Below are 24,207 nucleotides of genomic sequence, written 5' to 3'. Positions count from 1 at the left end.
CGCGACGATTCGTTTCCCTTGGAAAGTTTCGTAATTACTGATAATCTCGAACGGGGAAAACGATCGGTAGGAATCCCGGCTGGCGAAAAAAGAATGGTGCGAGGAGAAAGATTTCCTGTTCGCGCGCTAGGGGAAAAAAAGCACCGAGATAAAAGACTTACCGAGCGATTAATAAATCGAGTGTCTAATTGAACGAACACTTTCGAGGAAGATTCAATTCGGCATGTCGTTGGTGAATTATTTCCTTTTATCCTTATTATTATAGCAAGATAAGTAGGACGCAATCGACAAAGAAAATTATGTCAAGAACCTGATTAAGATAACGAACGTTTAGTTTTCAAAATTTTATTGGGAAATACAAGAATTTTTAAATGACAATAAAAATCTATCACGTGTCATTGCAGTAAAATATGAAAAGTTAAAGAGATTTAGCGTTGATATATCTAAACATTATAGGAAATAAATTTACATTAACGAAAAATCGCGTGTGGCAAAAAGTTAATGAAAGTTGTCATACAATAGCCGGGACAATGTAATGTTGGGGGAATCCGGCATAATGGAAATGGTCTTAAGGAAATAAGTAACGCGCCACCCAGTGAGTAGAAAGTACGAAATAAGTAAGGAACAAGCACGAACATGACTACCAAGACGCGAAGGAACTAAGGGAATTGGAACAGATTTACTTGGCTTTCGGTTTCCTCATTTCTTCCACGTGTAAGAGATCAACGAGAGTCGCCTCGTAGGGGTGCGCGTGGCCTGGAGTCAAGGGTAAGAAAGGGGCTTTGCTTTTTTTTCGAAATTCTATTTCTCGATTGCACTTGTATTTTTTTCGTGTGATTTCTTCATGGTTTAGACAGACATTTCGCGTTTCATTAATTGTTTATCAATTATTCGTACACTTTTCGAATTATATGATTTGTAGAATAATTTCTAAAAAATTTAATTTTTTTTTTTTATACAATAGATATGTGGAATGGATTTTTTTCCATTTTGATCTCGTCTAATCGTAATTGATAATTAACCATCTTTCTAAACTCTCATAGAATCGTCGTAACGGACGTATATTATAGACGACAAACCGTCGTCCGCGTACATATCTCATGTAGTTCACGACACTGGCGCTGCGGATCTTGTTATTTAACGGCTAGTGGAAAGGGTTTCTCCCGTTATATGCGAATCTTCTACAAGCTCAAACATCTGTGTGTCGCCCCACTCGCAACCATCACCACCACTCGTATGCGGACAGGTATGTCTTTATTAAATTTGGAATTAGGCGAGCCGGCTGGTGGCGGCTCGAATTCCGTCGCTCTCCAGAAACGGTCTGCAGCGAATCAGCATTGTCCGTTGCTCCGGTTCGGTCATGTACGTGCATTTATTCGCTCGACGGGCACATAAAGAACGCTCGTTCGTGACGTTGTGTGCTGTATGTACGCATGTCTCCCTTGGTCCCTTCCGAAAATCCATAGTGTGCCACTCTCTCGCACTCGATCTTTCTAGACGCTTGCGCCCGTAAGATCGCGAATGATTTGCATTTCTGGTAAATTTCTACTTGACGCCAATGTTGCGCTTAGATGATTTAAAATCATCTAAATAAAGATAAGGTGAGATAAATTACATTTAAATTTATCTTAGGTAAGATAAAAATGACTTAAATTTGAATTTACCTAGATAAAAGATAAAATTATATATCATTTATCTAAACTAGCCATTACAAACGCGCGCTATTTATCTTTCTCAACAGAAGAGCAAAATTTAATATAATACTGTTATACTATAATATTTAATTAAAATCAAATTCTTGATACACAATTGTCAAAACGATCCTCGCTGTGAGATCAATACAATGACAACTATTCGCGAACTATTAGCGCAGCGAAAGAACTAATTAACATCGCGGAAAAACGTGAACAATAAACTTCGAGAAAATTTCGAGAGATGCGAGTATCGATGCGTCTTTTTAGAAAGGATAATTTTAAGCAACATAATATTAAGTAAGACACAAGATACAAAAACAATATTTTTATAAAACTTTTATTCTTTATTGGTTAGAGCATAAATGAAGATGCAAAATATAATTCTTTATTTGAATAATTAAATGATTTATATTGGATGCGCTGGCATATATTTTAATCGTATGTACCAGCGCGATTGCTCTTTGAATAAGTGTTGATTGAAAAATACTTGATAAATCCGAGTTAAACCTAAAACTTAAACGGATTCATACTTATACATAAAGATTTCGTAATTATTTAGCTGGTATCAATTAGTGTCTGTTATATGACTCGCAAACAATTCAGTTTGCAAGTATTCAAAGTATAGGTTAAATTAAATCTACTTTAAATTATATAACTTAGATAACTTGCAAAAGTGCAACACTTCTTGTAAGATAAAAATGAGGATATATATCCTTATCATCTAGATAAAGATAAGACAAAATCATTTCTTCGTCTAGACAATTATTTAGATAAATAATTGTTTATATGAATAACAATAAACACTGCTTGACACATTATTATTTAATTAAATATTTCAATTAAACAATCAAAGAAAGCTTTTTAAATAACATGTTGATTTTAATGCTGTTTTTACTTTACGTTTCATTATTGGTGAATATATAAAGCGCGAAACAGAAATTTTTTATTTTTACGCAATTTCTCTCTCTCTCTTTCTCTCTCTTTTTCTTTCTCTCTTTCTCTCTCAGTTGAAGCTGTGGTGTGCGATATTCGCAGTCTACTGAAAGAAAGCCACGATTAGAAGGATAAACTCCGCGCTATCTAGCGTCGTTTTAACCTCGAAATAAGCGACGCCGTTTTGTTCCACTCGCGGCGGAAAGTTTTAACGATACTCGTTCATTGCTACGGGCGACCGCTTTCCGTAGAAAAACGTCGCTTCCGTAAATTTCAGAAAAATCCCGGCTGGGAAATTTTGGTGTAAGAGTAATTAACGCTCGGCATCCCTACTTTCGCGAGATTTACTTTGTTCGCTTCGCTCTCAGTTTCCGCTTTGTTCGTCGCGCTGCGCGACACACCGCACTACGTCTCCCGGCGAACATAAATAACAAGAAGATCAAAAAGGGAATAAAAAAGGAAAAGAAATTTAACCGCGGTGAAGAAGAAGATACGCGAACGAAATCTGAAATGTTGGATTGCTTGTACGTCGAAGAACTTTTTTCCGATTTCACAAAGTTCAACTGGTGATTGTAACTCGACGCTGTGGTGTCAAGAATAAATAAAGTAATTTTAATTAAAGATGCTCTCTCTCTCTCTCTCTCTCTCTCTCTCTCTCTCTCCCCTCTCTCTCTCCTCTCTCTCTCTCTCTCTCTCTCTCTCTCTCTCTCTCTCTCTCTCTCTCTCTCTGCTCAGGTTGGTCGATGCGAATCGAAGGGAAACTGTTTCTCCCTCACGAGAACGTGCGAATTAACTTAACCCTTGCCTGCGACCATTTCCGCCCTTTTTTTTCCTTCCCTCTACGTTCGTGTCTTACGTCGACGCCAAGAAGCAACAGTTTCTTTCATCTCGGCTCTGTCAGCTTTGTTTTCCGCCAGCTGCTTTGCTTTTTGCCGCTGCCGGATATAAAGTTGCGTGGTTGCTTATATTCCCGCGGCTTTTCAAATTATATGTTCAACTTATCTTCCTGCCCCCGTCTCGCCCCGGGGATTTTCCAGCGCGGCAGGTCACAGAGGTAGGAGAAGAGATTCCACCCTAAAGATTCCACGGCGTATAGGAGACGGGCGCTTCTCTCATCCCCTCCTCAAAGGTACGAGGACTTTATTAAGCGCCGAAAGAGGCGCATGATTCGATTCGATTTCTGCGCGACCCAGCCAATCCCTTTGACGAGCGATTATTTGATGTTTTTCTTAGCGAACGCTGGGAAACGGAGGTCATATATTTTGAGAAGATGTTACACGTCATGGAACGCTGTGAACAATATTTTACGTTATTTAATCTTTATGATGGCGATGATATTTTTATAAGACTTTCTGATCGGCTCTTTAGTCATCCGAATGTCTTTTTTTTAACTTCAAAGTTATCAAATACAGATATAGTTATCAAATGATACCTGTACAGATGTATCGAATAATATATTTATTAAAATTTATGAAAATTTTTTTATCGTTTAATTTTAAAATTTGTCGTTCGATTACACTTTATACGTTTATCGTCGTGTGTTTCAAAGAGGATTAGAGAGCCAAATGATAATGCATCTCGCTCGCCGCTTGAAAATTATCTTGACAGTCCTTCGGTCGTGTCATAACGCGGTATCAATGACAGTTCTGTCCAAGGTCCTTCGCGAAGAGATTATATTGATGTAGGGCTAAAGCAGGGCGAAAGCGCGCATACATTGTCGCGATAACAGGAGATTCGAAACTTCTTCCGAATGGACCTCTCCACCTTCGATGTTCGATATAAACCACGGCGGTGTATTTAATTCCCTCGTACTTGAAAACCCCTATGACGACGTTCTCCCAACCACTCTCCTCATCCTATGAGACCATTCGCCCTCTTGCGCACCTTTTTACTCTTTCTTAATGGGCACTTTTCGCGTCGTATAACATTAGAACCGTATATATCGAAACTTACGCTCAGGACAGTTTAAAAAGAAACTGACCCTCGAGTAATGCAAAGGCTGATAATTTCATGTCGTTGAGTCTGCGCGAGTTACTAATTGCGCGCGGGAATAAAGCTTTAACCTTTTTACATAGCATAATATTTTTAATATACTTCGCGAGAAAATCAAAGACTCATGTTACGCGATTGCGGAGGAAAGAATAGGGAGCAACGAAGAGAACTGACGTTAAGACTGGTGTTCTTTAACAGCGGCACTAAAGCCGAACCTTCCACCATGCAGCTTTGTGGTCTCTTTAACACCGGTATAGCGTTATACTTAATGTTTACGGCAATGCGACTTGGTGCATGGACCAGACTGACGGATATTTTATATTTTATTATATGCCGTCTATAAGAAAGAAGGAGAGAGAGAAAGGGAGGGAGGGAGGGGGAGAGAGAGAGAGAGAGAGAGAGAGAGAGAGAGAGAGAGAGAGAGAGAGGGGATGGAGAAGAACTCCTCGTTGTTTTATGCTTCTCCCGAGATGTGAGATGGAAGGTGAATTTATACAGTACACTTTCTACGATTAATTTGAAGTTCTTCAAAATAAAGACCCGTTCTAATACAGTTATTAATTAATTCTGCGCAGTCCACTCTAAATTTCATAATTTAGTCTACTTGAGAGCTGAGGGACGATTATGTTTTTCAGAATTTTTAGGCTCTGAAGAATCTGAAAAAATTCTCATATATTCTTTCAATATTTAAAAATATGATATTGTATAATTATATGACCTGAAATGTTTTTTACTTTTTTTTGTACATATTTGAGGCAGAATCGGTAAAACGCATTGTTGCGATAAAAAATTAACATAACTTTTTTATATGCACATATAAAAAAAATCTTTGTAGCTTCAAATAGTTCAAGGTTCGTACTTATAAGAAAAAATATTATAATGGCGCTTGCTTCGAAAAAGTATAATGGGACATATTGTTTTGTTATTTTTAAAGATTTGGAGAATCGCTGAATACATAATGAGGTCAAAACATAAACATTTAAAATGGCATAGCCAATATGATGAATCCAAGAAGTAAAATATTATCGAATTATAATAAAATTATTTACAATGGGATTTTTTCGGATACTAAATACGAAAACAATGTGTAAAAATTCAAAATGATGGATTCAAGAAGTAAAACATTATCAAATTATAATGAATTGTTTCCAATGAGATTTTTTGATTTACCAAACACGAAAATAATATCGAAAAAATTCCAAATGACTGATTTAAGAAATAATATAGCATCAAATTGCAAAATTATGGAAGCATGTATGTACATGGCTCAAAGAGACATGGCCAAAAACGACAAATCCTTAAAATTATTGTTTTCTTCAAAATTGTGATCCAAATTTGGACAACAGATTCATGTTCAGGAGGCAATATAGGAGGCAGCGAAAACAATTATTCATACTCACTCATGAATGGAAAGATTTTCGAACCATGTATATTACATGGAAAAAGAACTATTTTCAGATTGCTTATATATATATATTTTGAAAACAAAAAATCATACCAATCATACCAATCAAAATAAACTGCATTTTAAAGTTAAAAATATTTTTACGTGGAATTAATGAAATTTAGAAAAAATAAAATTAACAAAAATAAAATATTGGTGCTACAATGTTATAAAAATTCTCAAAATTGATTCTGATTTCTTTGACATGATTTTTTTTAAAATTGCGTCGTGGTAGCCAAATTTTGACAATGGATTCAGTGTTTAATAACTAAAAATATGTCGAAGATTATTATTCACATTAGTATGCAAAAAAAAAGTCAAATGTTGGACAATGTCGGACAATGTTTGTCCGAGAACTTTTCAATCTTTCTACATAAAAATTTTTATAAATCTTATAATTGTATTTATCACATTCTTTTTGTATTTATCACATCTTTTAGTTAAAATTTTCCTTTAAAACAAGCCCTGTTTAAACTGAATGCTCTATATTTATCAAAAATATAATTTTTTTTTTAAAGATTCTAGTACATATTTGTATCATTACCTGAAAGGATTATGATAAGTATATGTAATTAATATGTTATATGTTAATATGTTAATAGTTTTTCGTTTTGCACAACTTCCTCACAAAGCGCTCTCCTGTCGTAAATATGGATTTGTTCTGAATTGCTATACTTATTATGATGAAAGTAACATTGAAAATAGTATGAAAATGACTTTTTAATCATATTGGATATCGAAATAAAAGTTAAAAAGAATAAAAAACTGGTCCACTTTGACTGAAACTTTGTCAAATCCTGAGTTGCTGATGGTATACGTTTGACCTTGACTTATTGCTGTATGGAACACAATTAAAACATAGCGTTCCTTGATTAATAAATCTCCACTAATAAATCTCCACTCTCAATAATCTTTTTTAAGGAGGGAAATCGATTCCTTTTCTTTATTGTATATATACCAAATAATTTAAAATAAAAAGATCATCGACTTTTAAATTCCCAAAATAATTGCGGAGATAATTAAAATATATATATATATATATATATATATATATATATATTTAAAATATATAACAATGTCCGAATACTAAGAGATTAATGTCGATAGTTGAATTATTCACGAATCGGCGAACCGTTTGAAAAGAGATTGGCAAGCATATCGTTCAACTTAATTTAATTTGGCGCACGTTCAGAAATTCGCAGATACGCTTTGTCGGCGCTTTGCGGCGTGATCGATTAGATCGTCACGCGAGAGAATCCGGATTGGCCGTTGAATTCTTCAGCTCGCAGCCGCCCGAACACGTTCTGCCTGTCGAGTCGCAATGCACGATCGCGCAAAAGAGATTTAATTAATACAATTGACCCGAGAATGGTCGCTCTCTTGCTGGTCGCCTTGCAATTTCAATTCCTCTTTCGGAATGCGCACTATCGAGCGTGAAGTCGACGAAACCGGGTGTTATCGTCATCCTCGTCGTTGACGCCTGCATCGTCGTAAACGCATTTTCCAAATTCCGTAACTCACGACGAACTCGTAAATTGTCCTTTGATACGCGCTTTGGCGACGAGCTACTTCTTTCGTTGTGCCGAACTGTTAGATCTCTCTTGAGTCCCGAGATTTTCTGTTTGACTGTTAAGGCTCCTGAGTACTTACCTAAGAACTCTGCGTTGATAGCGGTAGCGACACAGCATCGCGGTAAAAATTAGAAGCTCATTCATCTTTGTTCATTTTATCCTTGTCTTTGTTCATCCTTATATAAGTAACGTATGCGGACAACGAAATTTTTTATTGCTTAATTTCTTAATTTATTATTTAATTTCTTACACTTAATAGTTATTACGTGCTTAATCGTGTACTTAATTGTGCAGATGTAACTTGTTTCGTACTTATCAAATTCATAAAAATGGAGTCCTGGAATACTCCAGGTCGTGGGGATTCGAGAGAATACATGTATATATGTATATTGTGGTATGTATATATGTGTATTATTGTATTGTTGACGTGTTATTCTAAACACGTTATTTGCGACAAATAGCATCACATGCCTCGGTAGTCGAAAGGATAAGATTCCTGCCCGGTAAGCAGGAGATCCAGGTTCGATTCCTGGCTGAGGTGATATTTTTTCGCAAAATAATTACGAGTTTTCACGACTGGTTCATGGTCGGGCCCCGCCGTGACGCGCACCCTCCCTTCTTATTTGGACGGCCGCTAAAGTTATTTGTGATTTTTATATTATAGAACTTTATAAAAGCATATTTTTCACTTCTTTCAACAGCTGTCAAACCAGCTGTGTTTTTTTGCCTGAACAGGCTTTATTTTCACGTGTCTTTTACAACTATTTATTTTGACTATCAGGAAGAAAAAGGATAGCAGTCGTCCATTTTCACAAGTGTCTTAAAGTCAGCCATCTCAAGTATTGTTTTAGTCAAATATCTCTTTATTTGCAAATTAGATGCAATAAATTTTATCATTGTGTCATTTCTTGCTTATGACATTAGAATTCCAATCTGGTCGCGGTGACTACTCAGGAGCCTTAATAATTTCACATTCGGATTCGTGTGGGCGCGACGATCTAGGAAAAAGTTAAACGCGTGTTTCGATCGCGCTTTCTAAATCGATTGATCGATTTAGAATCGTGCATGCAATGTATACGCGTATACATATATATATGCGCAAGTCGGGTAATTAAACCTGTCATTGTAGAGAGCGTAACGGACGAATGTACTTGTCGCTTTACGTAAACCGTTTAGAAACGACATTTTTGTCCCTCGGCTCGCGCGCGTCCTTCTTTCTTTTTTACACCCTCCGCCCTAATAATGCTTGTGTCACTGGCAGGCGCATTAACGTGCGCTTTCCCTTAAATAATACTCTACAGGAGAGCAAGAAAATGCACGTCAGTCTGTTCAAAACGGCCGTTGGTTCGCGCGAGTTTAATTAATGCGAAATTTGCAAAAATTTTGTTGCTAGAAATTGCAATGAGTGGCATTTTCTCGCGGTAAATTTGCGCCTAATTACTCAGTAATTCCCTTCGAAAAATAAAGGGAATAGATACTGTAAAAAGTGTAAAAATGGAAAAGTATAGGGAATGTATATGTTTAACCTCGAGATCTTTTCATTTCGAACGATATAGAAAAGCTCAGTATCGTCTTTCACGTTTAAACGCGTGTTTATCTATGAAAATTTAATCTTTGCAAAAATTTAATTGATATCGGATTCAAATCAATAACCTATCTCTCGATAGTATTGACTGCTTGAAGAGCACTGAAGAGGAATCTTCTTGTATTTCATTGATTCTTTCTTATGTTCGAAGTTTCTCTCGTTCCTTTCTACGATTCATGAGAAATGAGCCGCATCGAAGTTTTCAAATTGAATTGTAACGAATGGTTACGCAAAGCATGCCATACGCCGACATACATATAAACTCGATTTGCTCCAGATAATGTGTGCGACAATGTGCACGTTTTTCAACATCTATTCTGCACACTTTTTAGAAACACATCCGAACTTTACGATTAATATATATAAAAAAATAATGTAAAGTATAAATAGAAAAATGACAGTTTATTTTAACCCTTCATCCTGAATTTTACAACTTAGATTTAGACTTGTGTCACTGAAGAATGGTTGTTTTTCAAAGGGAGCTTGTTTGTGAATGTAAACTCTAAAAAATCTGAATAAATATTGGTATACTCTTTTAATTTAAGAATAAGAGGTTACAATTGTATATGATTTGAAATATTTTTTATTCGTTTTTGTACGTATCCGAATTTAAGGGATATAAAAAAATTTCTTGTAAAAATTTCTCTTCTTTAAATAAGCTTAATATTTAAGAGAAAAAAATAGTCTGCTTCAAAAAAGTATAATTATCGAAAAGTCCAAGTAAAAAAATCGTCTAAGTGTTTTCAAATCTCTCTAATTGGATCGTGGAGGATTAAAAACATATTCGATAAATAATAACATTGGTGCTTTTCTTTTTTTATAATAAAGCAATTTGTAATTCATTCAGATATACTCGTCAATACTCGTCGCATCAATTCGATTGCTGACGTAGACCTTGCTCGCGGTAGACCTTAATGTTTTACCTAGCAACGATGATTCCGTAATATAAAGTCATAGTCTGCGGTCGAACTTCTCTCTGTAGTACAAGTGAGTGCGAAAGTGTCCTTATTTTCAATTTTCATAATAGCCATATCGACCGGTCTACGTTGACAAGCATAGAACCAAGGTCGTATATATACCGTGCGCACACATGCAAACGTTTATACATATAAGAAGGGAGGGTGTGCGTCACGGCGGGGCCCGACCACGAATCAGTCGTGAAAACTCGTTATTTTGCGAAAAAATATCACCTCAGTCAGGAAATCGAACCTGGATCTCCTGCTTACCGGGCAGGCATCTTCTATCCTTTCGACTACCGAGGCATGTGATGATATTTATCGCAATAACGTGTTTAGAACAACAAGTCACAATGACACACACACACACACACACACACACACACACACACACACACACACACACACACACACACACACACACACACACACACACACACACACACACACACACACACACACACACACACACACACACACACATGTATGTGTACGGACGGATAGGCGGGACGAAATATAATCGAAAAGGATGACGCGCGAGTGGGATAAAGAGCGAACGAGAGCGCGGGGATGACTGTAACGTGTAGCGCGAGAGAGGATGAGGTTCAGGATATCAATCATGGGGGGCTTAGGCCTGTCAGGCCATACTGACTACGACGCACGACGATAAAGACACCGAAATCGAGCGACGCAGCATCTGCCCGGCGCTCTTTTGCCTTCGCCCCTTAAACTTTAAAGAGAAACAAGTTGTGTCGTTCGTCTCGGACGCTTCTCTCTTTTGTTTTACGAGTATTGCAAGAGCGCGCGCGCCACAACATCGTGAGTGAACGTTGCAAAACCGAATCCGCTTCACACGATTATCGTAGTAATCTCGTAAAAAACGTAACGCAGTCTCCGAGAAATCAAGAGTAATATATAACTTTACGTTAGACTTACCCTCGCTTAATATAATAAAAAAGCATTCATCTCTTCCGTTTCAGCTTATACCTATAGCGAAGATCAGTGCTCTCGCGTAGCTTTTCTCTCCGCTAAGTTTCGGATTTACGGTCGGCTTTGCAAATGATTTCGGTAGACTCGCGGTATAAATCGCGTATCATATTTACCGAGTTTACAAGCCGTATACTCGCGGTGGATGTTTTATACGATATGCGGTTTTGCGTGCGCGGTAGGTAGTAGTCCTCTACTACCGGCCCTACGGCGAGGAACTTGCGACGGACCGGAAAAACTCGAAGAAGGATAGAATGGAAAATAATAACTTTTTCATTTAGCGAGCGAGCGGGACATTACCGCGATATACGAGTATTATAAGCGCGTGGTTGCACAATAAAACTAAGACGATGTCATTGTCGACGAGACGATACTCCTGCCGCGCAGCGTCGTACGTCGTACGTTTCACCTTTCTTTCGCGAGGGAGTAAGCCGTGATATCGAGTGTATTATTACACATATATATATATATATATATATATATATATATACCGCGTATACATATCAAGATTTCCGTTTTCTCTTTCTCTCTGTTGCAGGAAACTTTGGAGTTGGAGCTGGGGGATGGGATCGACGTTAACTTGGGAAATCTACCGTTGTATCGCCTCGACATCGATTCGTTACGACGTTCTTTCCTCCGTGAGTTTTTATCGATTGATTATTATTACGACATGATAATGATATATGGGGAACGGTTAAAATATCCATGATCGAAAATCTCGTGGTTTGAAGTAACACTTGTGTACTTGTTTCTCCAATTTGTATTTCAAAATGTTTTTCGTTTGCATTTGAATAATCGTAAATATGTTGAATTATTTTATTTGTATACTGTAGACTATTGTCTTAGAAAGAGAGTATCTATCTTTTAATTATGAATGACGAAGAACACAATATAAAAGAGCGCAATATACAAGAGCACAAATCGGAAAATAATTTGAAACTTGAATTATTTTTATCCGAGATATTTCGTTCCTTTTTTGTTGCTTATTGTACATACTTTGCGATATTTGTTATACTTGTGTTACTACATGGTAATAATTTCTGTCAAGTAACAGTAATGTATATAGTGTAACCTAGATTTCGCAGTCATCCTCGAAATATAATTTCCGCGTAGTGCGCATGTGTTGATATGCACAGGGTGTGCCGGTAGTGAATAAAGTGGAAAATATTATAAAAAAGATCAATCAATTGTGAATTAATATATTTAGATATAAAAAAAAACCAGACTATCGTGCAATACGAGTTAAACTCATCGATTATCGTTGCGTATTGCCGAAAAAATTGGATCTCTAGGCCGTAATCACGTTCGTTATGGGAGAAGGAGACGTTAATTCTAAAGATTATCTCAAAGATTAGCGAAACTCGCTCATTTTTATTGGCGAATTGAAACAGAGTACGATGATCGCGATGTTAACGATGTTACCGATACCAATCTAGCAAACTTTTGATCCACCCTATAGACGACGTCTGCACGATGCAGACATGCAATATCCAAGCTACCTGTCGGCCATCAACGTCTTCCTACGATTTATCGTGACGTTACACGCGAACCTTTCCGCCTACACCCTTCCGCCTTTCCGCCGGAAAACTTTTTCAATTCGTGCCAGTTTCGCCTATTAGCGTCGCGCGAATTTGCCTGGCTATTAATCCTACTTCAAACCTTTTGCTCGCGCACATATCCGCCGGAAGGGAGGGCTCCGGGAGGGCATTTGTAGATGTGCTTGATATTCGTGACATCTCAACCGGCCGTGTCCCTCGTGTTTTTTCCTCTTCCGTTCGTGGAAGCATAGTGCTCGCGCTTTCACAGTGTACAATGTGCATTTATCCTACTTGAATAATTCATTTACCTGATAAACGATATATCGAAACGTGTAACATTTGGAATTGCGAGCTTTCGATTATAGAGGAAATTCACCGATAGTGACATAGGACTCTCCTAAAGACCTTTTTATTTTTCGAAAGTTAAAAATTGCATTTTATTAAAATAGCATTTTGTAAAAATATGACCTGTTCGGATTATTAAAGAAATAAGAAAATCTATAATTAACCTGTTTTTGTATAAAATCAACTAAAATCAAATTTTTCAAACGCGAAAATAAAATACTTATGATTTTCTTTTGCAAATTGCGTAGTTTAAATAACACGTATGTACATTATTAACATTAGATCATTTTATATGTTTGTAGCTTGCTGAAGCTATTTTAGTTATATTTGTCTTTCTTTTTATTTTTCGCATAATACAGTTTTAAATACAGTTTTAAAATCGAGATGTAGCGGAAACCAATACTTAATTGTCGATACTATATCTATACTACAAGATAATAATTCAACTTCAACAATCTAACCTTTTTGATTTATTATTATTATTTGCTGTTATTATAGAACAGCAAAAAGAAAAATAAACATACTTTAATTAATTATACCTTATTATCAACTCTTTCACTTCTATGAAGCCACGTCTGAATTCTGGCATCACTGCCCACTATTAGTTAGTTTTAAGGTTCAATCTCTTAGATGCTCATTTTTGGTTATCTTACAAAAAAAAGTTAATTATTGAAGATATTAGTAAAATTAAGTAGTAAAGTTAACCATTGAAAGTTAATTATTGAAGAAATATTATAAAAACTGTTATATCAGCTGATAGAAAGACTAATTTTTACTTCTAAAGTTTTATATTTAACTTTTGTTTAAGAAATATAATCAAAAAATGAAATGATATATCGGTGATTTTTCTCTACTCTACATACAGACGAAAGATTTCCCATAAAAACGAAAAATATAATAATTGTTTCGAATATTATTTTAAATCTTAAATTTACTCGCGTTATATGTCCACATATGCGGAAGTCTAAATACTGGAGCTGGAGCTACACGAACACGGACAAAAAAGAATTTAGAAAAAACACTACACTTTGTGCATCGTCCGTGTTGTAATAAGACAGATGTCGGCTTTTACGGTGTCGGAGATAGGATAATGCGATGACATCCATTTAACAACGTTAGCCTCGTATCGTCGTATCGTAAATTTTATCTACGTAATTGACATAATCAGAACGAACAATTTTTAGATGCGAAAGCTATTTAAAGCTGCGCGTTTAAAGCGTTTGTGACGACGTTGTTTTAATAAACGTACGTGTTTTAATTCACAGCGACACAAGAGCGAGACAAGAAGGTACGCTATTTACGAATTTACGGATGTGTTACAGTGGAATGAATATTTTATATAACAGAGAATATATGGCACGGGCATATGGCGTGACAATTATGTTTAATTAATAGCACCAATTAATAGAATCGTCAATGAACCGCTTTTCGTCTTTTTCGTTCATTTGTCGCGCAACACGCGTTTTCAAGCGCGTTTCTATCACGATACATTCGTGCGCGCGCGCGTTGCATCGCCGCTAGAATTTGTTTGTGCATTTTCGAAAGTTGTGCAAAATCGAAAGAGTAATCAGAATTGGCACGTACGAGCGTGATCGAAGGGAGGTAAACGGGCAGCGCCGGCCGAAATTAATTTTCCCGATGAGAAATAATCTCTCAGATTGCGAGGAGTCGATTCCCCGACCGCATGTACGCGGCATTAATACATTTACGTGCGCCGCAGTTTGCCATGTACAAAGGGAGGGAGGGAGGGGAGGCGACGGGGTGCGCGGCGGGAGAGAAGGGTCGGTGGGCGGGGCAGTAGGAGATATTAATGCCACCGATTAATGCTCTAAACGTTACGTTAATCGCCATTAGCCGTTCGCCGTTCGAAGCTGGTCGAGCTGGCGCGTAGATCAACATTGTTTGCCGATCACAAACGTGTCGTGAGCGCGAGCGCAGCTGGCGAAGCGAAACACGCCTATGTCTCTCGCGAATATAAGCGTACAGCCGCGGGCGGGCGGGTGTCCGTCGCTGCGATCACGTTCCACTCGTATTATAACGAATTATCGCCGATGATGAAACACCGTGAAAACGAGTGACAGTGATTAGTAAATGAGTTGTCGCTGTTTCAACCAGCACCGCTGCTGCCTGTCGCGCAACGTGAACTGTCAAACTGTCGCAAAGGCTCGGATTAAGGCTCGCGTTGCTCGTTACGCACGAAACGAGTGCGATCGAAATGATTTGTTCTTTCCGGAAAGATTTATTCATCCTCCCTTTAGAGCCTTCTCCTTCCGAACCACAATGCTGATATTTTTGCATTATCGCGATATTTCGATATTATTATATTATATTTATCGAAGGAAGGAAACGGAATCTGAATTCTTTTTTACTTATTTTATCTATTTATCTGTTATCTATTTAAGGTAAGCTTTTTTGCTCAGAATTTTTGAATGAATTTTTCGATTTTCACGACAGTACGTAGATATATTGTAACGATATATTGACCTGAAAAACTTTCCACTCCATTTAAACACACGCAGCCGCGCAATATATTCGGCTTATACGATATAATCATAATCATTTAGGTTTCGCGACATAATTGTTATAGTTCGAGCATCGATCGAACGCGAAAAATCACGTGCGACGGAATGAATTTCGCTTGTGCGCGATTTGAAAATTTAATTGAAATTCCCGACTGCCAGGATTAAAAGTAAGCGTTGTTTGTTATTAAATAATATCGCGCGCGATACGCCGTGTTAATATTGACATTTGACGATAGGCTACGCGGACGTGCGTAACATCAGATTAACGTTGCAGTGTGAAAACGCGTAATCGATATGGTTGCTGGTTGCCCCCTGCATTTGCAACGATTTCATATGGAGGCAAATGTTTCGGTGATATAAATTCACTTGGTTGTATCATGGAAGGACCGCGCTGCTTTACTGCTTTACTGCTTTACTGCTTTACGGCTTTACATCAGTTTTTACATCATGCGATAAAACCACCGCGTCCATCTGTTTTTCCGTCTCCACAGCAATGAATAGTATTATACTCTACACCGCGTGTTTTTAATGGAAAAATTTACTCTAGGTACACGCAAGACACGCTACGTTTGAACAAAGTTATTTCCTGCAAACATAATACAAATGCAAATAGGAAATTTCAGCCAAGTTGGCCTTTTATTTATTTTAGATGGAATTTAGATGGAATCGATAGAATCGTGGGAGAAAAATTCCTGGAAGAGATTCTGAGAAATTCATGTCATGTTTAAAAAATAAAATTTTGACGAACGGATGTAAAAAGAAAGATCTGACCATGACGCGGTCAGATGCGTGTCAACTCGAAGTTTCCGACTCGAAGTTTAACATTATCGACTTAAATATACGAGTACATTACGCGTTGCAGGCACGATTGCATTTATTACGAATAGGTTAGGTGAGTCGAATGACACGTCCAGCCAATTTGACTACAAACTCCACCGAGATTCAAATTCGATCGATATTAACGAACGATTATCACGAGTTGGGTTACACTTAATTACAAGACACGGGCGTCGAAGTTTACATACGTCGTTCCGTTTCCGATTCCCGTGTCGACACTGTTACACGCGCGCGCGTGCGATTACAAAGCTTTTATAGAATGATTTAAATGATTTAAAATCAGTCACAGAATCAGGCGCAGTGAAACGCAGTGAAACCGCGCGCGCGCGTTTGCGCAAAACAGCGACAAATCCCCGTTTGGGATTAATCGTCGTTGTCGCAATTGTCGATTGGAACAAATAAAATGAAAATCGATTTGGTCGCCGAAACCGAAACCGAAACCGAAACCGACTACATACATATTGCGCGATAAAAGATTACGATACGGCTGCGCAGCTTTTCATTAATTTAATAACGCGACTCATAAACGTCCCGAGCGGAACTTTTAATTATAAATATTAATCTGGCGCGCGTTAAAGGCAAACTGCCCGGCGTGTTGTTAGAAAGTCGCCAAAGCGCGAATTGTTAAAACGAATTGTTAACGCGACGTATATACGAGAAAGTCGGTCGCGTTTTAAACTTTTCAACCTGTATGCGATACGAACGATATTTCATGCATGCCGACGAAAGTGATCTCGTCAAACTTTTAATTGCGTCCGGATAAAAATAAGTAGCAATGGTCGCAAATAATTTCACGCAATAATGACGAACTTGTCGCGCGAATGCAAATTGCAGAAATTAATTGCTCTCTGTTACATTCTGGAAAAGGATGTTATTGGCGCGTTATTGTGTTGTATTACGCCACCTCCTGTGTGTATTACGCCACCTACTACAATCTTGTGTATCTTGTACTCTATATAATTAATCGTTTAAGTTAATTAACCACGGACTGCTTAAAACTGCTAGATTCCGACGATATGACAATCTGAAAATTGCCAGCGGTACGACACATCGGTGCACAACTGCCGGAAGCATCTATGTATTGTGTTAATAAGTTGCATTTCTCTTTTTCAATGCAACGTGCTCATATTTTATAGATATTAAGAGGATATGCTAATATAGTAACACTTTCAAAAAATACTTTTAATTTTTTTACATTCTTCGGAAGATTGATATCTCAGAAGCATGCTTCTAGAGATTTTCATGAAATTTGAAATATTTTTCAAGTTGTATAAGTTACAAAAGGTGAAAGGTGCGCTGGTTCTGAAACAACTTTTAACTCTAACTTGAGCCCCATGTGTTTATGCAACAAAAATTCTCTCGACCATATAATCAATCACGTTTGTTTCATCGATGATAGACGACGATTCTGATAACTATGGTAAAGATATAATCGATGAAACTTTAAATGTATTCTTTTCGAAATCACCTCTCTTGAACTGGCAGCAGCGTTTATAATTAAAATAATTTTTCGGATGGATTGGCTTCAAATTTTACTTTTATTTTCACAAAATGAAGAGACTTTTTTTAATTTTTCAATTTGTGAAAACATATTTAACATATTTAAAAATATAAAATATAAAATGACGGTATTTTATGTGAAAAAAATAATTTTAAGAAATCCCTACGCTTCTAAACTGAAACTGACACTAACTCATATAGTTTCGAAATTTTCAAGAATTTTTCCTTTTGATAATTACAACTTGACATGTTTCTCGAACACTTGCAATGCTGTGCGGCATATCATATACTCGTACACACACAGATTTATATTTTCATCTACTAAAGCTCTTCTGAAATATCTTCTCTACCCAAGTCTACCCAATCGATGTACCAATTAACAATATTTATTTTTTCTAACATAAGACTATTTTTCCTAGTTTAAAAAGAAAAAGAATTTTTTTGAGCCTTTACTATGTAGCGCACTCCCTTAAATAACGATGCGAAATTTGTGAGTAGGAGATAGAGTCGCGGCATTCTTTGATGCGGTTGATTATCAAGCAACTATTCGCTTTTCATCTCGCGCGTAAAATCGATCGATGGGCAGTGTGCGAGCAGAAGGGACAAAAACTAACGGAACTATGCGACATTTGACCAGGACATAAAACCGTAACAATTAAACGGTGGACGATGGAAAGGATCCTCCGGCGTGTTAAATCGGAGTCAAAGCGACGCCCAATAGAGAGGTCGGCCAACTGTGTTTTAAGCTTCTTACCCGTTCTACGGGGGGGGGTAAGCGGGAGCCCTCGATGGCTGGCGGCCCGCGGCCGGCAGTGAAACGTCAATCGACGAGTTACGCGCCCGCCCGCCCGCGCCATCCACGTGCAATTTCGGGAAATGGTTTGGATCACGGCCTTTTAGCCCATGGCGGATGGCGGACAAGTGTGTACGTAGTAGGTACGGGTAGGTGCGGGTTTGCGGTGTGCACGCGCACGGTATGCACGCGCGCCTGTGTGTACGCGTGTCGGTGAATGCGACGAAAGAGCCGGCCAAAGGGCCGGCCGCAGGCTACCACACATTCGCACCGCCAGTGTGTTCGCCACACACTTTCTCGCAGTGCGGCACAACGACGGGCTCTTTGCTACGAAACGTCGCGCGACACACCGCGCGAAATTGCAGTCGGAAAAGAGATCATCGATCTCCCCCATAGGTCACAACCATCGACGATCGAGGTCGCAATGGTATCGTACCGGTTTATCGGGCCGCTGAGTGTATAGGGTTACAACATGACGATTATGAGCGTCGATCTCTGGGGCTGCATAAACGAGTCCTGGTTGGTCAGTGCGCTCGCTTATATCTGTCAGACTGGGATTGCCGCGAAATATGCGGCGGTCATTATATGACCGGGATTTCTCGATGTATTTTATCGTCTTTACATGCGTACTCCGTCTTTGATATTGGCAGTATCAAATTTGCCATTATCTATATAACATTATCTAGATGATAGATAGGAATATACATTATTATCTTCATTCTTTATCTTAGATAAAAGAACCGTTATCTTTTGCAAATTATCTTAATTAACGTATAGTGGGATCTACAATGTGATCGCAGTCATACAACAGACACTAATTGATATCACCTAATTGCGAAATTGCGAAATTTTTATGTACAAGTAGCAATCCGATTTAATTTTAGATTTTATTTGTATCTAATATTTTTCAACGAATATATTAAGAATTGTACTCGCTTATGCAATTTAGGTAAATAGTACAAGTTTTATAAAAATATTGTTTATATCTCATGTCTTGCTTAACAGCATATTATCTTAAAATTATCTAGATAAATGGTATATAATTTTATCTTTTATCTAAATAAATTTCAATTTAAACCATCTCTGTTTTAGTTAAGATAAATTTAAATGTAATTTATCTTATCTTTAAATGATTTTAAGTTATCTAAGCGTAACACTGAATATTGGGTAAAATGCGATGCAGTAGCCGACAATTTTTATTTATTGTGCTTTCGCAATATATCCCAATTATTTTTATTTACAGATAGGAAATTGTATAATTTTATTTTTACTTGATTTCATTTCTATAATCGCGAATTTCAAGCAGCACAAACGTTGACGCGTTGTACATATGAATGAAATACTAGCCGAGTGAGCGCGACGATCCTTTTGCGAAACGTCAGACTCATTTCATAACTCGCAAGAGTTTTTTATGTTTTCGTTTTATAAAACACTTCTGAAATATGGGTCAATGGCTACGACTGCGTAACATTTCTTTTTCTTTTTCTTTTCTCTCTCTCTCTCTCTCTCTCTCTCTCTCTTTTTTTTTTATGAAAAACATGTAAAATTCAGGTCAGCATAAAAAGTGAATAATTTCGTCATTGACTACACTCAAAATATATTGCAGGACTTTGCACCGACGTCGAACGTTTACGCGTTAACTATGTATATAAAATACTGAAATTATCGTTTTATTTATAATTCGCGTGCAGTGGCAAGAAATAACGAGAAACAGTAAGTTGCGGACGATATTACGCGACGCACGTTCCTCTTTCTCTTTGTTTTAGTTTATGAGATAATCGAAAATCTGATTAGAAAAATTTACGCGACAAAGAGTGACTATCAGACAAATTTACACGACGATTTCGTCATCTCGACTTTACTTTAAATGCCTTGTAGTATGACAACTAGTTCGTTTCCCGTCGATTCGCGGTGACGCAATGCACGATGATTCGCGTAGTACGAATCTGCATCACCAGATCAAGTGGAATATTTTCGATACATCTACAGAATATTTTCGTCGTCATGAATTTTTTCATTTTTCATTCAAGTTTTTATGCGAGCGCCGATGCACGTTGCACCACACGGGAATGTCGGAATTTCGCGGAATGTAACGTGATTTGGCGGTAAGAATTGCCTCTTTACCGCGTGGCGCGGTGCCAAATTCAAATATCTGTCAGATACGATGACGTTGCACGAGGAAAAAAATGACGTGCATTACTCGCGGGAATGATCGAAAGTTAATACGTGCAGATGCGTGCGGCCGATTCTCGTTTGATGCCGATCCAGTTAGAGTACGCGGATACGTTAATTATCCAGATACCGTTTAAATCATTAAAATTTCGGCGTGACGTATGCGAACCGGGGACCGCGCGTGTACTCTAACGCGTAATTATGTTGTGCGTTATCGTTTACATAATTTAGATGCGCGTGGGGAAAGCCCGCTGAAATTTGGAATGTATATTTAAATGGCGCGACGCGTTGGAGCGAGGCAGCGGTTCGATGCGCCGACTTTTCGCTTATGAACGTCGACAAATTCGCTAAACTCACAGGTGGAATCCACCTATGGAAAGCGTTCGCGATATTTTGTGGAATATGTACACACGATCAAACTTCCCGGGGCGGACGGTAATGCACTAAATTGTCCTGTAATATGTGTATTGATGTTAAAAGCGGGATAAAACTGTGTGTAATATTTGATTCATTTTGTCTTCGGTGAGGAATTATCGAACGTTATTCTCTTTCGCGACTATATGATGAAATTTCAAAGACATCCCCAAACGAGATCCGATTCGCTTCGACAATTAACAGCTTCACGCAACTAAAACTCGATTTTTAAAATGAGTAATCTTTGATCAATAACAGGCTACTTTGCACGTGGATTAATAAAGCGCGCGGATAAAGATCGCTCTCCCTCCCCCTCTCTCTCTCTCTCTCTCTCTCTCTCTCTCTCTCTCTCTCTCGCTCTCTGTCATTTCTATTTTTTAATCAATAAAGTTTACGTTTATATTTCATTTTATTCCACTCATATACTCGCAGTATCCGCGTTCTCGACCTCTCAACAACCGATGCCCCGAAAATTGATTCGTCACGCTGTATTTGCACACATGTATATATACATATATGCGCTCTTTCTCTTTTTCTCCTTCTTTCCCTCCTCTCTCTCCTCTTCTCTTTCTCGCAGCATGCATCGGACGTGACGTAGAATTCACGCCACGATTTGTTGATCGAGCCTGCTCCCCCCATTCCTCTTCGTATCATCCTTTCGCGTTACATCCTGCCGCATGTATCCGCGGATATCTGTTTCATTGTTTTTTACGTATTGTTTGAGATAAATAATACGCCAGCGTCGGTCCCTTTTTTTTCATACTTTATTCGCGGCGTGGTGCGGCTCGTCGCTGCATTCAATTTCATATACTCGCGTCTGTCTACCCGGAGTCCAGCAGAGAATCCAGAGACGGTATTATATGTTTTCAACTATTCCGGATAAATAGCGCCAAATATTTGAAGAGGTTATTTTTATCGAGTTTCGATTAACCCTTTTCAGTTCCGATCAAGTTCTTCGTTATTCAAGTCACAGCGAGTTCTCGACGCGAGCAACGTGAGAGGCATAAGCGAGAGAAGATATGGCGCGTCCCTAAATGCTACATGTCCGATCACTTTTCTTTTGCTATATTAATTAACATAACACATAGTTTTGCACTTGTAACGAAAAACTTGCATATTTGTGAAAATTTGCATGTCTTTAAATTACGTGTCAAGTTTCTCAAATGGGTCGTTCTGGCGATCGCACGGGACTCGTTGGCCGATTTGACGTCCAACGATAGAAGATAATTCATTATCTTGCTGATAATTAAATCTTGCCGTTTCTCGAAATCAAAGCGTCTCTAATTAAAATATAATAGCCGGTTCTATAAATAACGGCTCTATAAATGAAGAGTCTTCTATCCAAATTGCGCTAAATCGCACGCGTAACGCATCATACTTTTAACGAGGAAAATCGCACGCACGATATCGTTGTTATTGCACACTTATTGCGTTAATCGCATTATATTTTTACACAGAGGGCGTCTAGTATTTCTCATCCGCACTCGGAGCTGATAATATCCCATTTAGACAATATCCACGGATTCGTAGCGCCTCATCCAACATCTCATCTCAAGCCGGTTTGTTATCTATTAATGGTGGCTCGTGTTAAGGCGTCTCGGGTATTTATGAGTCGATTAATATGTAAGCGTCTTATAGCTTATGTAAGACGGCGTTCAAAGTATCAGCCAGATTTCAAAGACGTCAGACCGTGAAGTCTCTATTAATATTTTGCAGCTTTAACGAGGGCTGATATTAAGTAATCTTGCTTTCGGCGTAAAGCACTTTTGCGAGCGCGCGTTGTCGGCTTTCGACATACTCGCCCTTTGACGTTGAAAACTTTTAGCTAAATGGATGAACCAACTTGAAAGAACGCTGCCGTTTAGAGACGCCGTTTAGCCAAATTATTTTTTTCAGATCTTATCTGATCTTCGCACGTGACGGTATGCGATATTTCCAATTACATTACATTGTTTTTCTTTATATCACAATCTTCTTTTATCTGTAAATGGGCACGATAACTATGTCGTAAGGTTCTTTTATTTTCGCGCATTTATGATTTATGCTGATATTCGTTTGAGCGAATAATATTTCTTATGAAATCGATAGTCACTGGCTTTCGACCAGTGACTATCAAATTACAATATACATTCGTAAACAATTTATCCGTTAATTATTAATTATAAATTATTAATATATTCGTATATTTAAAAAGAAATATCGAAATTCACATAGTTTATCAATAGTTTATCATATCGTAAAGTAGAATGCTACTACGAATAAGCATCGAAAGCTTTAATCAGAAAGAATATTATCGAGTTACAATTGAGTTGCAATTCTTATTAGTGTACGGCTAATTTATTTTTGCTCATCATGAAATATGCAAAGATTCCGAGTTACGATTTAAATGTTTTCATGTTCCAATTCTTACATTAAAATTTGTTGATAATTGATTTGGCAAATTCAAACAATTATGTTCTCGTAAAGTGATGCGTTTTAGTTTTACAAGAGGAGTGTCGTGACACGACGAACGCTTCATTCATTGGTCGGAACATGAAAGTCACTGTCTTTTTTTTTTTCCTTTTTTACGCGCGTCCAGCGCGTCCCGGTGCAACTGTACGTGAGCCAATAAGACGTTTCGATAAAACTGAATTTACGGTTTGAAAACTCGGTGTGGCTCGGCTTTTATTGCCGTCGTATGTCGGTGCTTCGATGGCAGATAGTGGTGCGGAGTACGTGCGCCCCGAGGGGGTCGATTACTCGGTAGCACGCGCTAGAACATCGCCGGTTAATTGGAGATGCGCTGGTTCGAGCTCCTGGTCTGTCCCTTAATGAGTTCCGACGACCACCACCTTGGCCCCCGGCTCTGTCCTCGACTAAAGAGACATCCGTGCGCGCGCGCGCGCGATTCCTCGCATGAAAAAGCTGCTTCTGTGCTCGAAAAC

General features: G+C 38.0%; 1 protein-coding gene across 16 annotated transcripts in view; it reads left to right on the top strand.

Annotated features, from left to right (window-relative positions):
* The window catches only part of LOC148936838 (uncharacterized), a 115,436-nt gene that overhangs the window by 44,149 nt on the left and 47,080 nt on the right, over positions 1-24,207 (top strand). For 15 of the 16 annotated variants that reach the window (XR_016139278.1, XR_016139279.1, XR_016139275.1 and 12 more), the window contains one exon: positions 11,701-11,800. Coding sequence is in view for 4 of the 16 variants with exons in the window: in XM_089076929.1 (XP_088933055.1) it covers positions 11,701-11,800 (100 nt within the window). In the remaining 12 variants the exon portion in view is untranslated. Of the gene's footprint in view, positions 1-1,183; positions 1,247-11,700; positions 11,801-24,207 lie in introns of those variants that run through there. The other variant, XR_016139280.1, reaches the window with a different exon arrangement.

Source organism: Pogonomyrmex barbatus, unplaced genomic scaffold (genome assembly GCF_055798465.1).
Source record: "Pogonomyrmex barbatus isolate J1 unplaced genomic scaffold, ASM5579846v1 scaffold2, whole genome shotgun sequence".
Classification (NCBI taxonomy): Eukaryota; Metazoa; Arthropoda; class Insecta; order Hymenoptera; family Formicidae; genus Pogonomyrmex; species Pogonomyrmex barbatus.
The sequence above is the reverse complement of the archived record's forward strand: the minus strand, read 5'-3'. Positions and strand labels throughout refer to the sequence as shown.